Raw genomic sequence first — 15,799 nt, forward strand, 5'->3', positions numbered from 1 at the left:
AAGGGAGGGAGACCAAGGGGTGGTTTTTATGGTGTCTAGCCTGGAACTCTCTGTCAGTAAAAGCTGGAAGGGGCCAAAGGTATCTGCTCAGTGTTCCCCCTTGCACAGCCCTCACTGCCCCGAGCACCTCATGCTTACTTGACAAGCTGCAGTCTGGAGTATCAGACCAGCCTGTGTCCCATCCCTGAGGAAGTACACGGCCGCTTCAATCCCCACTGGGGGCACCATTTTAAGTCCGCTCAGAAAGAAAGAAACACACAGAATATCAGACAAACACAAATTCTTTTGGTTTTAATCTTTACTTCCAATCCCAAACAATCTTGTTTCTTTTCATTACAAAAGTACTAAACAAATACGGACAGGAGAGGAAACTGACATTTGCAAATGATGTACCTTCAACAGGCATCTCAACAGCCCCATCACCAACACCTGTGTGCAAGGCATAGCCATCACGCAGAAAAGTCTCAGGACTCAGAACTACACCATAAATGCAGGATCTTTTTATTTCATATAAAAATGATCAATGTGAAAAAAGCCAAACTGTATGCTGGTTTTACAGACTCCGACCCTTCCTGACAGTCTTCTTGTCTGGCCAGGCTGGGGGCCCAGCATTCCTGGAAGGGAGAGACAGCCCAGCATCTCAGTATTTCATTGGGACAACAAGCTGGATGTGGCAGGGAAAGCTGAGAGCGCCAAGGTCCCCTTGCTTTATCCCAAGCTCGGAGGGACGCAGCCTGGCATGGCTCTGGCCTAGCAGCCAGGTGACATGGCCAGGCACCTTCCTGTACAGGCATTGTGGGCTCCTGGCCCAGGCTCACTAGAAGGTCTTCTCTGTGGTGCCTACCTAGGGAGCTGTGATCAAGCCGAGCAGCCGTGCAAGGCGTTTCAGTCTGACCTTTTCATCAGATCCCCCCTCCAGCCCCTTGGAGAAGGAAACATCAGTCCACAGTGCCATTGTAGGATTTGTTGAACTTGTTGAAGGTGAAGTCCACAGTGTGCGTGGAGATAGGCTTTCTGTATAATGGATTTGAAGCCTACAGAACACGGCGGGGAAGAGGATGAGGACACATGTTAGCTCACACACTCAAACCGACAGACGCAGGCCCTAGGATCCCTTCCCAGGTCAGCCCCCTGCGACAGCAGCAGGCAGAGCACTCAGGAGGAGACGGCCGTGGGCTCTAGGACAGCTCTGTGTTCCCCAGGAAAGCCATCGCCTTCTCTAAGCTTTCGCTATCCACCTCTGGAAGGAGGAGTTGGGTCAGAAGGTCTCTGAAGTCCCTTCCAGCTTTAACAGAAACCAAGCCCAGGTTCAGCAGAAACTGACTGCGCTCAGTCCTTTGGGCATTTGCAGTCTGCCTGGGGTGACCAGACTGCAGGTGTGAGTGTTGTAATGGACCATAAGAATCTGAGCTTTCCTGTTGGTCTGTGCTCTCTCTGAGACTGGTCAGACTCTTCCTGAGGCACGCCCACCGCCTCTGCCCCCATGACCTTCCTGACCTGGGTCTGGAATAGGGATCTGTGCAGGTCACTCTGCACTGGGGCTGTGCAATTCTCTCTGTCCAGAACTGGGCACAGCGTTTCTGGTGTTGATTCTTTTGTTTTTAATGCCAAAGACATTAGTGAGCCTCTATTGCTAACATACCGCTGAACTCAACCACGCCTCTGAGCTTGAAGTCTCCTCTGCTTCCCATTTCCCACGTGCTTACCATTTCGTAGCGGGCCCTGGATCGCTCGCTCTGGAACTTTGCAAACTCCCTCCGGTCGTGGATGGTGACAAGCAGCTTCCAGATAGCCAGGAGTGCAAGCCCAACAAGGAGGATGCTACCGACCACAGCCAGGAGGATGGTCATGGCGTTGGGGGTGTTTCCACACTCTGGGGGGACCAGAAGCATGGTAAGATGGTAAGCAAAGCCACTAGCATCACCATGCCCCTCTCACGCAACTGCAGGCATTTCTGAGATGAAAGTTGCACCCCTTCCAAAGGCCTTCTCCTCGGCTCTCCCTTAGATCCTCAGGAAGGTTTCCCCAATGTACAAAAAATGAAAGATTCAAAAGGGACAGTGACTGTTCTAAAGTCACACAGCAAGTGTGGCAAAGTCTAGATGAGAGCCCTGGGGCAGGGCTGCCTTTCCCCTCATGGGCAGTACCCACATCCCCCCTGGCCCAGTCTCCATTGCGGGATGCTGGACCCGCTCAGCTTTCATGTACATGGTTTCAGGAGCAGACTGGGCAGGCAGGAGGTACCATGAAGCCACTTCCACAAGGTCTGGGCTGGGGGCCAACATTTGTAAGCCTTTAGTGTGGTGTCCCTTGGAGTAAATGTGCTTGTTTTCAAAGAACCTCAGACACAGCATTGGAAACAAAGCCTCATTCTTACAGGCGTGCATCCTAGGCTGGTACCACACTTCTCTCTGCCTCTGGCCTCAGGAAGGCACATTATGTGGTTGGGCTCAATTTGGAAAAATAGTTTGCAGTGCTGTTGATTGAAGAGAGCAAATCTTTTTCTGCTCCACCCCTGCCTCCCCACCCCCAAGAAGAATGTAAGGGGTGATATCAGATATTCCAGTTACTCCAAGGCAAAGGCTATTGGTCCCTGGGTCCAAGCAGAGGCAGAATGTTGGTATTTGGATTAAAGCTTGACCTCTTCAGTGGTTCTGGGAGCTGAGCATGGGAGCAGCAGGAATGTTGAACCCAGTGCTCCGTTGTCCTTGGAATCCATGCTGGGAAGCAGCAGTGGCCCCGCCCAGGCTGTGTGTGGAGCTGGATGCTCCCTGACTTGAGTGATACCCTGCCCAGCCCTGGTGGTCTAGATGCCCTGCACCCTCCCTGCAGAACACAGCAGCTCCTTGCTGCCTTTGGCTGTGCAGGGTAGGTATGTTCTGTGGTTACTTTCACCTCTGTGCTCCTCCAAGATGAGACCCTCCCCAGGGACAGGGCCCTATCCTTCTATAACTCCCATTGCCCTGACTCACGCTCCCACTAGCGCTTGCCCCAAGAATGGGGCCCCCAGCTGCACATTCATCTTTCTTCTAAACTCTAGGAGTGGAGCAGCAGTGACCTCAGATCTGGTCTTCATGAGAAATTGTACTGGTTAGGTGCAGTGGCTCAAACCTGTAATCCTAGCACTTTGTGAGGCCAAGACAGGTGGATGGCTTGAGCCCAGGAGTTCGAGACCAGCCTGGGCAACATGGTGAAAACCTGTCTCTACCAAAAAAATACAAAAATTAGCCCGGTGTGGTGGTGCATGCCTGTAGTGCCAGCTGCTCGGGAGGCTGAAGCGGGAGGATCACCTGAACCCGAGGAGGTCAAGGCTGCAGTGAGCTGTGATGGCACCACTGCACTCTAGCCTGGATGACACAGTGACAGCCTGTGTCAAAAAAAAAGAAAAAGAAAAAGAAGAAATTGTATCCTTCCTCTCCCTGCAGTTTCAAAAGGCCGATGAGGACAGAAAGGGCAGTGGTCCCAGAGCAGAGAATGGCATCAGAAATCAGAACCGAGGGCTGGCTGAGTGGGCCGAGCCCTTGCAGCCCTCACCTACCTGGCTCCCTGAGGACGGTCAGGTTGGACTTCCCACTGGGGAGCTCCACATAGGTGAACATCATGACGCAGTCCTTGGCGGTTTTGTAGAAACATAGCACAGCCTCCTGGTCATCTTTCACTGGAAGAAAACCAAGCGGGAATGGCCTGAGTCTCTCTGAGCAGCTCACAGCCACTGATGGTCAGGGCAGGGAGCCGAGTGCCTTCAAAAAGGAAAGGGCATGGGGGGTGTGGGCAGAAAATCTTAAGGGGAGGCTGGGCCTTTGAAGATGAGTTCAGGTTTCTCACACCAAGAATGCAGGCCCAGGGCTGAATTTAGATGGCTTTGGGGACACGTGGAACACATTAGAGGATCTCCAAGCCTCTGAAGTGTTAGTCGGGGGTGATGTGAAATAACAGAAGGTTTTAATGGTTTCGGGGTGGGGACGGGTGAAGGGATTGGCCACGGAAATTAAAGGGATAAAGAAAGAAAGAAACCATTCCAGCCCCCTTTGAGGCTTGAGTGGGGCTTCATATTTGAGAAACAGCCCAGGCCACTTGGGGCTGAGAGCTGGCCACAGAGGCCAAGAGGCAGCAACTCCTTCCTGGGATGCAAAATCAAAAAGAACCACAGGGCAGTGTCCTCACTGGGTGAGAGGCTGGTGCCCACCGTGGTGGCCATGCCTGGAGATAAAGTGAGACAGTGTGGAGCTCAGGCTGTCCCCAGCCTGGCCCTGAACGCGGCCCAGCCTCCCTCCTCCATATTAAGAAGCCCCTTCCTCAAGCTGCCTCAGCAACTCCCTGCCCCCTTGCTGCCGTTCCCCAAGGTGGGGGTGTCACAGTCCCCTGTCCAGGCATTATCTACATTCCAAGGCTTCCCTGGGAGAGGGTTAGCAGGCTGTTTTTTGGAGAGAAAGGAACTAGGGGAAGTGCAAAGTGAGGCAAGGGGTGAGGAAATGCAGTGGCAATGGCAATGGGTCCTGGGGAGGAACAGAAGGTGAACACTAGGGCGGTAAATGCTTTCCAGCTCTTGCCTTTTTAACCTTTTCAACCTTGCTGCTAGACGGAGCTGTAACCTGGAAGCAGATGAATTAGTGTGGTTATCAGACATGAAAGCCTGGACTTTCTGTCTCAGCTCCCTTCTGGGCTGGGTGAGTATGAGTGAGCATGTGAGTGTGTGTATGAAAAAAGCCTGGAAGAAAGAAGAAAAAGGGTAAATGATGGATTGGAACATAAGCTTTCTCTGCTGCTCTCTCAGAGGACTGGGTTGGGAAGCAGCTGTGCATGAACGGCTGTCACTGCTATAAACCAAGCGAACCAGTCCTTGGGCCACAGGAAGGCATTGTTTCCTTCTCTGACCATGTGTGCCTAGTTAGGGGCAACCAGCCCAGGTCTGCTGGCAGAACCTGAGGTCGGCCAGGCCCTGAGCTGCAAGATAGAAGCAGGGGCAGGAAGACAGGCATGTGCGGAACCAGACTGTGGTCCACTCCCCACAGTCTCCTAAGGAGATAGACAGCACCTGGCACACAGTAGGCGCTCAATGAATATGTGCTGGATGCATATATAGCTCAAATATTAAGAAGGAGCTGGGCATGGTGGCTCACACCTGTAATGGCAGCACTTTAGGAGGCTGAGGCAGGTGGACTGCTTGACCCCAGGAGTTTGAGACCAGCCTGGGCAACATGGTGAAACTCCGTCTCTACAAAAACAAAAATTTGCCAGGCATGGTGGCACATGCCTGTGGTCCCAGCTACTTGGGAGGCTGAGGAAAGAGGTTTGCCTGAGCCCAGGAGGTCGAGACTTCCAGTGAGCTATGATGGTGCCACTGCACTCCAGCCTGGGTGACAGAGACCCTGTCTCGAGACAAAAAACCCTCAGAAGCCGTGACTGTAGTCAGTCAAAATAGGCAGGTGGGAACAAGGAAGTCTACAAAAGATGTAAGTTAGGACCAAGACAGACAGGCAGCTGGGGGCCAGGAGTTTGCAGAAGCCAGAGGTGAAGATAGAGGGGAAGCCTGCCAGTGAGGGGAGCCTGAGACACAGATTCCCTTTCAAGGTGCATAATTTCCCCCTCACCATTTAAACCATTTTAAAGTGTACAATCAGTCGTTTTACTCAACTCACAATGTTGTGTAACCATTCCCACTAATTCTGAATATTTCCATCACCATAGGAAGAAATCCACACCTGTTAGTAGTCAATGCCAATTTTCCCTTCTCCCTAGCATCAGGACACCACTAATGTACTTTCTGTCTCCATGGCTTTCTCTGTGTTGGACATTTCATATGAACAGAACCATATAATACATGGCTTCTTTTGCTCTGCACTGTGGTCAGGCCTCACCGTGCCGTAGCGTGTTTCAGTGCTTCACACCTCTTAGTGGCTCAATAGCGTCCACTGTATAGATGGACCACACTTTGTTTTCTTTTCTATTTATCCGTTGATGGACATGTGGTTCATTTCCACCTTTGGCTATAGTGAATAATGCTGCTGTGAACATTTTTGTACGTATTTTTACATGGACATATGGACCTAATCCTCTAGGCTGTATACCTGGGAGTGGAATTGGCACATTGTATGGTGATTCTACGTTTGACTTTTTAGGAAACTGCCAAGCTGCTTTCCAAAGTCCGTACCATTCTACATTCCCATCAGCTGTGGATGATGGTTCCAGCACCGGGTCCTCATGGGGAGCCCACAGTTATGCCCAGGAAGCCTGGGCAGTGCCTCCTGACTCAAGGCTAAAACTACCCTCCTCCCCAGGAAGGAGAGAAACCGTGACTGCCCGGGTGGTGGCGGCACACTCACCGATGGTGTCCACCCATGTGATCACCTCATCCCTGCATAGGCTGTGGCAGGTCTGGTTGTCAGGTTTCCCAGAGTGGAGCAGCAGGCACTCGACGCAATCTCTTTGGAAAAGAGGAGATAAAGGTGGGTGTCAGATAATGTAGAACAGTCCCACACCTGTCCCTGAGCTCCTGACAGTGCAGGACCTGGGAAGGCTTTCACTTCTTTCCAGCTGCAGATGTTCAGCCTCAGGGAATGTTTCTGCTCTGCCTTTCTTCTTGTTATGGGAGGAAGCCCAAGGGTTCTTGGAGGAGCCTGTGTGAGTTTAGTGGCATGTCTTGTCTACATGTCAAGTTGCAGACCTTTCAAATTCTGACACCAGGAGACAAATCCATCTGCACTCTGGTCCATCTAATGCCTGGTGAGGAGTCTGCTCCAAGCCAGAGGTTTCTGGGTGATAAAACAGTATTCCTGGCCTCCCAGAGCTCCTCACACTCCCATGGTCAGAGCTCAATGCCCCAACATTGTCCTAGTTCCCCACATCATGCCCTGGTCATCACCCAGGGCGGGGATCTCAACCCTCCTGCACGTTCAACTCTCCAGGGAGCTTTCAAGAGAAACTCCCAGTACCTGGGCCCAGTCACACCTCTGGGGGCTGGGCTTCCTGGGCAATTCTGATGCATGTCGAGGGCTGAGATCCACTGTCCCGGAGAATCTCGGGCTCCAGCCCCCTTCTCCCTCTCAGACATCTGCCAGGTCCCCCGGGGCCTGCTGCCCACTTACCCACGAATCAGTCTACACTAGGCTGTGGCACAGGCTCTAGGGTGATGGCTCCTCCCAGGGAACCCTTGTTCTTTAACAGGGGCCTCCTCTAGAAAATGGATGAGCAGCCAAAAAGTGACACCTTGAGCCTCTCTCCTCCCACCTCAGGCTAACAGCAGGTGGTGGCTCAGATAGTGGGTGAAAATGCTTAACTACAACGTTCAATTAAATGGTCATTATTATACTTTATATCATCAAAACCAAGTTCCACACATTCTTTGTCTGTCTTAGGAGACAACTGGGAGAACAGGATTCCTGAGGTCACAGGGTGGGGAGCTAAGCTCTGGCTGCCGGGCTGTAAAGCTGATGTTCAAGGGGAGAGGTCCCAGGCTCCTCTGGTGGCTGGGGGATGGGGCTTTAAGATGGTGAGCTCGAAGCTCCAGGGAGGAGTGGGCTGGGGCATGTTGCTCTCAGGGACTTTGTGATGCAGTGCTGCCTGGTGGCCTTCGAGGAGGGTGAGACACCAGGAGAGGCCCCCAGGAAACCGGGTCAGGACTCAAGAGCCAGGTGTGCCAGGGAGGCCATCAGAGTGCAGGGGGTGACCTCAGAACCTCAGCTACACGAGGGACAGCCGCCGTGCCCCCACAGGCCTGTGGGGACCAAAGGGGCTGGGTGTCCAGAAAGCTCTCTGGCAAAAATACAGAGGGATGTGCAACTGCAATGTAGAGCCTTTATCATCATCTGTTTCTTAACTCCTCAGGATTAAGAGGCCAGCTACTAAAACATTTCCAGTGCAGAAACTGCGAAGTGGAGGAGCAGAACTGGATGGGAGCTCTGAGACCATTTCACTAAGTCCCCTTTATTTTACGGAGGAGAACTTGAGGTTCTGCAGCCAGGTGCCCCACCTCTCAGACTAGGCTTCCTAAGAGGTTGTAACATGCTTAGGAGCTCAACCATCCCTGAAATGGCTACAAAATCCCACTCTCCTGGGACTGACTTTATGGAAATATTCTGAAGTTAGAAACAAGATGGTAACTCTCCCCACAGTCACAGCCCCGGAAGACGGGCAGCTGAGACCTGGCTGGGGGCCAGGAAGGGGTGGTTCCAGCTTCAGTCATTCATGCTGACCCAGCTGCCCCCGATCCCCCACCCTCCCCCTGCACCAGCCTCCCAGATTAGCACAGGGCTAAGAGGGCTGCTTTCTCTCCCGGCCAGGATTCTCTGTCCCTGCCATCTGATTCTCTGTTGTTAAACCATAGCTCCAGGCTGCTTCCAGGAAACACTCCCTAAGTATCCATGTGGACATATCAGTCTAACTCATATGCCCCATGTACTGGTTGAAACTTGTAATATATTGTAGTCATGTACTAAAATAAGTCTGCCTTTTAAAAAAATTAAGTTGTTTAGAGACACTTTGCTCTTGAGAGCCTGTTAACTGAAATCAGCTGGGGGTTGAGTGTGAACTCACCCAAAGTGAAAAGTGTGGTTGGTTAGATCCAGAAAACAAAGACTGGCTGCCCTGAAACCCCCAGAAAAAAAGGATGTAGGGCATTCAAAACCTGGTGCCTCCTAACAAGCAGCAAGTAGAAAAAACAGACTCTGATAAAACAGACTCTGATGTAAGTCACCATCAAAAGGACTTCGTTTAAAAAGAAAAAAAGTTTCACCTAGGCTGTGAAAGAGACAGAGGGTCAGTGTGGCCCAGAGACAAATAAGAAGGAATAGTGGGCTGGGTGCAATGGCTCACACCTGTAATCCCAACACTTTGGGAGGCTGAGGTGGGAGAATCGCTTGAGTGCAGATGTTTGAGACCAGCCTGGTCAACATAGCAAGACCCTGTCTCTACAAAAAAATAAAAATTAGCCAGGTATGGTGGTACAAGCCAATAGTCCTAGCTACCTGGGAGGCTGAGGCAGGAGGATCGCTTGAGCCCAGGAGTTCAAGGCTGCAGTGAGCTGTGATGGTGCCATTGCACTCCAGCCTGGGTGACGGGAGTGAGACCCTGTCTGTCTCAAAAAAAAAAAAAAAAAAAAAAGGAATCGTGATATTCCCTTGTGGCATCTCTTTGCTCTCCTTGCTCCCTTCATATTGTGTAATGAATAATAAATTATTAAGTCTATGTCTTCTAAGAAATAAATGCTTTAAACATTTAAAGCTAGAGCTGTTTTCCCCTGGGCCTTTGACTTAAAGCCAATCCTCCATTGCCTGCTGCTCCATAGGAAGGCAAGACTCATTTGATGAGCTCCATGTGTATTGTCCTAGCTTGACCCCAACTCCCCATTTACCTAGTGTGCCCCAAGGACTAGAAGCATAGACTCAAAAAGGTTCTGCTGCTGGGAGCTGGAGGTGGGGGCACCTCCCTCGGGTACAAAACGTGGATAATGGCTGACTCTCTGCTGGGATGGCCACAGCTATCTGGGCTCCAGATCCAGGATCCTAACCTTCCCCGGGCTGTTTCTACTTGGATCTGTTTTTTCTCTGCTCTTAGCAGGTCTAAAGCGAATCTGTTTTTCTTCTTCCTTACTCTCCCCCATCTCCTCCAATTAAACACATTAAAACCCAGCCCTGTCTATCTTGTCTCTCCATCTGCAGCCAGCTTTCAATTACCCACGCCTGGGTTATTTATGGCAAATGTCCAACCAGGGGTTCTGCCACCCAGAACGTTTCCGAGCACAGACTGACCAGCAGCCGCTGCAGGCGCAGGGAGCATGAACTCATTTCATTATCAGCCCGAGCCAGACATTTGGAAGGGAAATCTGCCAAGAGAAAATCACAGATGCGTTCCTCAGCCAAAGAGAAGCGACGTTTGTATTATGATTTGTTTCTGATCCTCTGTGTCCCTTCCTCCTTAGCATGGGTAATGATGACACAGCTGTTTCTCCAGCAAACTCCAAGAGCAAATGTCACTCCTGCTTTCCAGGGGCATCATTCTGTAATTCCCTCTCATTTGCACTCTGGTGGAGCATGCGGGGCTGAGCAGGAGGAGGTCAGCACGGCTATGGGAGGCCATGGCCGAGTCAGCGAAGGCTGGGGCCCAGGTCTAGACAATCTCTGCATTCAGCAGCAGCACAGAGCCCGCGTTCTATTATCTGTATAAATGGAGCAGAAAATTCAAAAGCCATTTGCAGTGGTTTCTGGCATGCCTTATCTAGGTCGGGTGCCTTTCTCTCCAATTTACTTTTTTTTTTTTTTTTTTTTGAGACGGAGTCTCACTTTGTTGCCCAGGCTGGGGTGCAGTGGCGCGATCTTGCAATCTCCGCCTCCCAGGTTCAAGCCATTCTCCTGCCTCAGCCTCCGGAGCAGCTGAGATTACAGGCACGTGCCACCACACCCCGCTAATTTTTGTATTTTTAGTAGAGACGGGGGTTTCACCATGTTGGCCAGGCTGGTCTCAAACTCCTGACCTCAAGTGATCCACCCGTCTTGGCCTCCCAAAGAGCTGGGATTACAGGTGTGAGCCACCATGCCCGGCCTCTTTCCAATTTACCTTCTGATGATGTTTGTCAGCATTTCCCATAAGGGTTCTGTGAAACAGTGTTTGGGAGATATCAGTGTGGGGGATTTAATTCATTTGAAAAAAGATGCACACTGTATTCTCCTGTGAAAGCACACAATAGTACACTCAAGGCTCTGAGAAGGTGCTATTTTTGGTACCAACACCAATTTAATTTCATTTAACTCTGTGATTTTGTGATTTCTAAACGTGTTTAGGAACAGAGTAGCAGTTTTGTATTTCTTATTCTGTTTTTGTTTTCTTACAAAACCCTTATGGAACCAGCATTTGAAAGCCACAGTTTCAGTTACGGTTGGTAAGAATGCGGCTCCCCAGCGAGGCTTGCTGGGTGGGAGATGCAGGAGGTGAGGAGTGGAGGCTAGCCGGCCCTGAGAGCTGCCTGGCTGGACCACAGGCCTGGCCTGGGTGAGAAGTAAGGTGGGGCTGTCAGTGGAACCAGTACCTCTTGGTGCTGCATGCATCCGGGCAGGTGGGGCACTTCTCACACATCTCCCCAAAGGCCCCCGGCTCCGTGCATTGGCACTGCCCACAGAGACAGTGCCCACGCTCGCTGCAGATCTGGCCATCTCTGCCCCGGCATGTGCTGATGTCTGTCGAGCAGTTACAGTTGTCCCCGATGTAACCTGCATGGCACTTGCATTCCCCGCAGTGACACTCGCCATGGCCTAAAAGGATACATGTGGCACATCAGCACCTGCTCACCTTTACACATGAGCACATAACCATCTGGTGCCCCACATGCCAGGACTGGGATTCAGCAGAGAATGGAACACCAACTCTGCCCTCAGAGCCTGTTTGGGGAGATAGACAGAGGGCCTAGAGCCAGCATGAAGGGACAGCAGGGGACCCTGGCAGCGGGTGTGGCTGGGTTGGGTCTAGACTGGTGCTCCAAGTTGGTCCAGAACTTGGCCAAGTTGGGCCACAGGGCCAGGACCCAGGGAAGCTTCCTCCTGCTTCAGTTGTGTGAATAATGGCCCCCAAATATGTTCCCACTCCAATCCCCAGAGTATCACTGTTACTTTCTACAGCAAAAGAGCTTTCACAGATGAGATTAAGTTAAGAATTTTGAGATGAGGGATTCTCCTGGATTGTCTCTGTGGGCCCTAAATGTAATCACCAAGGTTCTTCTGAGAGGGAGCAAGGGAGACTGGACTACAGAGGAAGGTGGCAGTGGGACAACAGAAGCCAGGATGCTGGCTGCTGCTCTGAAGATGGGGAGGATGCCAAGAGCCAAGGAATGCGAGGAATGCAGCTCTGGAGGCTGGAAAGGCCAGGAAGCCGATGCTCCCTGGGAGCCTCAGAGGGAATGCAGCCCTGCCGACACCTCCATGTTAGCCCAGTGAAAATGATTTCAGGCTTCTGACCTCCAGAGCTGTAAGAAAATAAATCCGTGTTGCTTTATGTCACTAAATCTGCGGTCATCTGTTAAAGCCACAGCAGAAAACACGGTTGTTCTCCCTGAGTCCTAGTTAGAAGCTGAATTCCTGCCCAGGGACCCGAAACCCAGAAATGGATGATTTAGGAGCAGATGCTGAGAACAGCAGCAGCAGCAGCAGCTAACACTCACCAGTGCTTCCTATATGAGCACCTTACACGTAGAAATGGGATGAATCCGCACAGTGACTTATGGGGCAGGCATTATTGTCCTTGTTATATAAGGGGTGAAACCAAGACCCAGAAAGGTGAAGCAATGGTTGATGGTCACACAGCTAGTGGCAGCAGAGCCAGGACTCAAACCCAGAGAGTCTGGCTCCAGAGTCCATGATCTCAGTGCCAAAGTCTACTGCCTCCTATGAGCACAGGCAGCCAGGACTAGAACCTGCAGGGGGATGCCCTGGCCCTTCCTTGCAGGGGGTCCTCTCCATCGCCTGCAAGGGTGGAGAGGCGGGGGCTGCCCCCACTCAGCAGGTGTGAGGGGCAGGAATATCACTCGGCTCAGGAGGAATGTGTGTGCTTGTGAGAAAGCGAGTGTGAGTGTGTATGAGTGTGTGAGTGCAAGTGTGTGTGAGGAAGTATTTAAGTGTATATTTGTGTGTGAGTGGGTGCAAGTGTGCATGAGTGTGTGTGTACAAGTGAGTGTATGTGTGTTGGAGTGCAAGTGTGAGGGAGGATGTGTGTGAGTGCGAGCGTCTGTGTGTGTTGGAGTGTGTGTGTGAGGGTGTGTTGGAGTGTGAGTGTTTGTTCTGGAGTGTGAGCGTGCTGGACTGTGAAAAGACTAGATAGCACCGTCTTCCAAGGGGACCAAGGGCCTGACAGTGGAGTCTCCATTTTCTACACAATCAGAGGCAGAACGCAGTGCTACAATTGGTATTTTTTAAAAAATCAACTTTGTATTATTTTTTTCCCTAATGCCATTATGTGAAGGCTGATATTAATACAACCAAGAGTTTCATTTGCTGAGCACCACTCATCAACTAGTGGGTGACTGGAGAGGCAGGGTGGGGAGACCTCTCATTTTACTTCCACATGTGAGTCAGTTACCTGGCTTGTTAACTGGATCCCAGCACCTTCCCTGGGACGACCAATGTGTGTGACCCACAATATAATATAGGTCAGAACTCAACTCCAGAAAGCCTCTTCACCCGCCACTTAACTTCCTGCCCCTGCTTCCCCTGGCTCCGTCCACTCTCTGGTGCCCAGAACCTGTAGGCGGCAGGGGGACCATCTGGACAGCCAAGCCTCCCAACCCTCCTGTGCTCAGACAGCCTCTCTGCTTACCCAGGGGTCTCAGAGCCACAGCAAATGTGTGCTGAGCAGGTGCCCTCCCATGTCACAGGCAGCGCTGAAGCAGATGGCAAGCCCTCCAGGAGAGGGAAGGAAAGCCAGACTCGGGCCCGGAGTCCGCTGTGGAATGCAGTCTTAACTGTGTAGATGCGGGCGTGTGAGGGGTAAGCCACTGGAAAGGGCAGTGTCTCGCAGCTCAAGGGTTCCATAGCGGAGGCTGGGGCAATGGGCAGCATGAGCTCATCCCTGGAAGGGAGAGGGCGGCCCTGCCCCTCCTCTCCACCAGTCTGGGACCAGCACCACTTTTGAGCCTTGGCAGCAGGAACTCCCCACGGGGAGCCTTCACAGGTGAAATGGATCCAATCCACACAACTCCCTCACCCTCTGGCCTCAGGGACCACACTGGTCAAGAGCCTGGTTTCAATTAAAATGGCTCACTGTGAGGGGATTATTCCCCACCCCCCCAACATTTTGTTAGGAAAACTTCCAAACCTGCAGCAAAGTTGAAAGGATTGTGCAGTGCACATACATATCCTCCCCAACCAGATCCTACCTTCGCATGTGACATGCTGCTTGACTGCTTATCTATCCACCTGTCTGCCCTTCCATCAACCCGTATTTTTAAAGATGCATTACAAAGTGAGTTGCAGACACTGATGCACTCCAAGGGTAGACTTAATACGGCTCTGGCACTCTCTGATGGCTTGTCCATCACACCATCCCCACAACACAAACATATAGAAAGTAAAAGGCATGCTCAGCGCTAAGCAACAAAGATGGCACAGAGGCCAGGCGGGTGTTGTTTTCTTTCCTACTCTAATTGTTGTTGGCTGCACCATAAAATTATCCAAATACAATGTGGCACAATATGCCGAAGTGTCAAAGGTTTGGAGGTAGCCTATTCTTTTGCTGAAGGGCCTGGGCTTGGGGTGAGGCATGTGTGTTAAGGGAACGGGCCTTCCTTGTGAAAAGGCCTGTTCGCTGCAGAGGGGAGCCAGGCAGGGTGCCTGCTGCTCTTCATTTCCCCCGGGATGGCTGGGGGGCAGGGAAGCCTAGCTGCTTTAAGTATGTCTGATACCTTGCAGGCCCGAGAGTTCCACAGCCTAGCCCAAGGTCAGGGCGGTTGAGTGTGCCCCTGACCTAGGGTATAAGAAGAGGAGTTAGGAGTCAAGGGTAGGAGAGGGTGAGAGCTGGTGGCTCAACAGAGGTCACCACCGTTCCTTGGAGAGGGACAAGACCCAAGGCCAGAGCTGCTGGCCATTCCTAAAAGCTTCCTACCACCCTTGAGCCCAGCCAGAAGCTGCCAGGAAAGCAGTGGTGTGTGGAGCCCAGCCCGTTTCTGGGGGTGAGCCAGTGGGAGCCGCGGAGGGGCTGTGGGACATCAGAAAACCTTCATCTGCATGGCTTTTTGGCCTCCAATATTTGATGACTCCAAAGCAAAGCCCTAGCCAGCCAAACCAGAAAATAAGCCCCAGGCTTCACACTTGATGAAATCACTGAAGCCACCAGAATGCTTGTCCTTTGTGACTCTGATAATAGTCCCAGTTGAGTTTACCTTGGGTAGTTCCCTGCCTTTCAGAGACAGCCTAAAGCAGTGACAGCAGACGCTGCACATCTCCTTCTCCACACTTGTGGCAGGCATCGCTGTCTCCTCATAGGAGTCTTCTCCAAGGGGCCTGGGCTTGCCCTCAGAATCCTCAATGCAGTCCTCCAAGTAGGTTCTACCAAGTGGTGGGAGCTGGCACACAAGTCACAACTACTGGGCCACCTTGGTTGAAACCAAGACTTCCAAGACTCCTTTAGAAAGCGTGACCCACACAGACAGTCAAAAGCTACATAGGCCTGGTCACATTTTATCCCAATCCAAATGTCTCAGCTCCTGCAGTTGAGCCTCAACCTGCCTTTCCCTCAGCCTGCGTGCTCAGAGATTGCTGGCATCTTCTGGTCAGCCCCAGACCCTCCTACTGCCCTAGGAGGAACACATGTCATCAAAAGGACCAGCGTCATTTGGCCCTGTCCCAAGGATCAATAACCTATCAATCACCATCATGGGGATTGGGAACAACATCCTGGCTGACAGTGCTCAGAGGACCTAAGTCAGGACTCTTCATCAAAACAAAGCTAACATCTAATGCTACCTTGGCAAAGTGAGTTGAATTTAATAGTGCCTGCGGAAAAAATATTTTCATTACACATAGATAGGGATATTGAAGGACATGTGAAATCCCTGTGCAAGCTGTGAACTGCTACACATGCAAGTTATTATTAGTACCTTTGTTACAATGATTGATAGCCAAATGGACAGGAAGTTGTAAATGTGTCTATTTATACAGATTTTCAGCTTTATAGAATTCAACAGCTTTCCATCAGCAAAAGTGCTTGTGTGGGCTATGGGCCAAGACACAGCCTCTTGCCTCCTCTTATAAAATTGAATCCTGGCTATTCAGAGGAAGGGGCAGGCTGGGAGGCAGAAGGGGAGCCAGTGGCCCTGTCAGCC

At 51.5% G+C, this 15,799-nt stretch overlaps 1 protein-coding gene across 1 annotated transcript in view; it reads right to left on the minus strand.

The window, feature by feature from the left end:
- Positions 1 to 265: 265 nt before the first annotated feature.
- The window catches only part of ITGB5 (integrin subunit beta 5), a 123,903-nt gene continuing 108,369 nt past the window's right edge, over positions 266 to 15,799 (minus strand). The window contains exons 11-15 of the mRNA XM_016941813.4: positions 11,021 to 11,243; positions 6,324 to 6,424; positions 3,539 to 3,658; positions 1,707 to 1,873; positions 266 to 1,034 (exon numbers count right to left, since the gene is read on the minus strand). Coding sequence (XP_016797302.2) covers positions 939 to 1,034; positions 1,707 to 1,873; positions 3,539 to 3,658; positions 6,324 to 6,424; positions 11,021 to 11,243 — 707 coding nt within the window. The 3' untranslated portion in view covers positions 266 to 938. The remainder of the gene's footprint in view (positions 1,035 to 1,706; positions 1,874 to 3,538; positions 3,659 to 6,323; positions 6,425 to 11,020; positions 11,244 to 15,799) is intronic.

The sequence above is a fragment of the Pan troglodytes genome, chromosome 2, assembly GCF_028858775.2.
Source record: "Pan troglodytes isolate AG18354 chromosome 2, NHGRI_mPanTro3-v2.0_pri, whole genome shotgun sequence".
NCBI lineage: Eukaryota > Metazoa > Chordata > Mammalia > Primates > Hominidae > Pan > Pan troglodytes.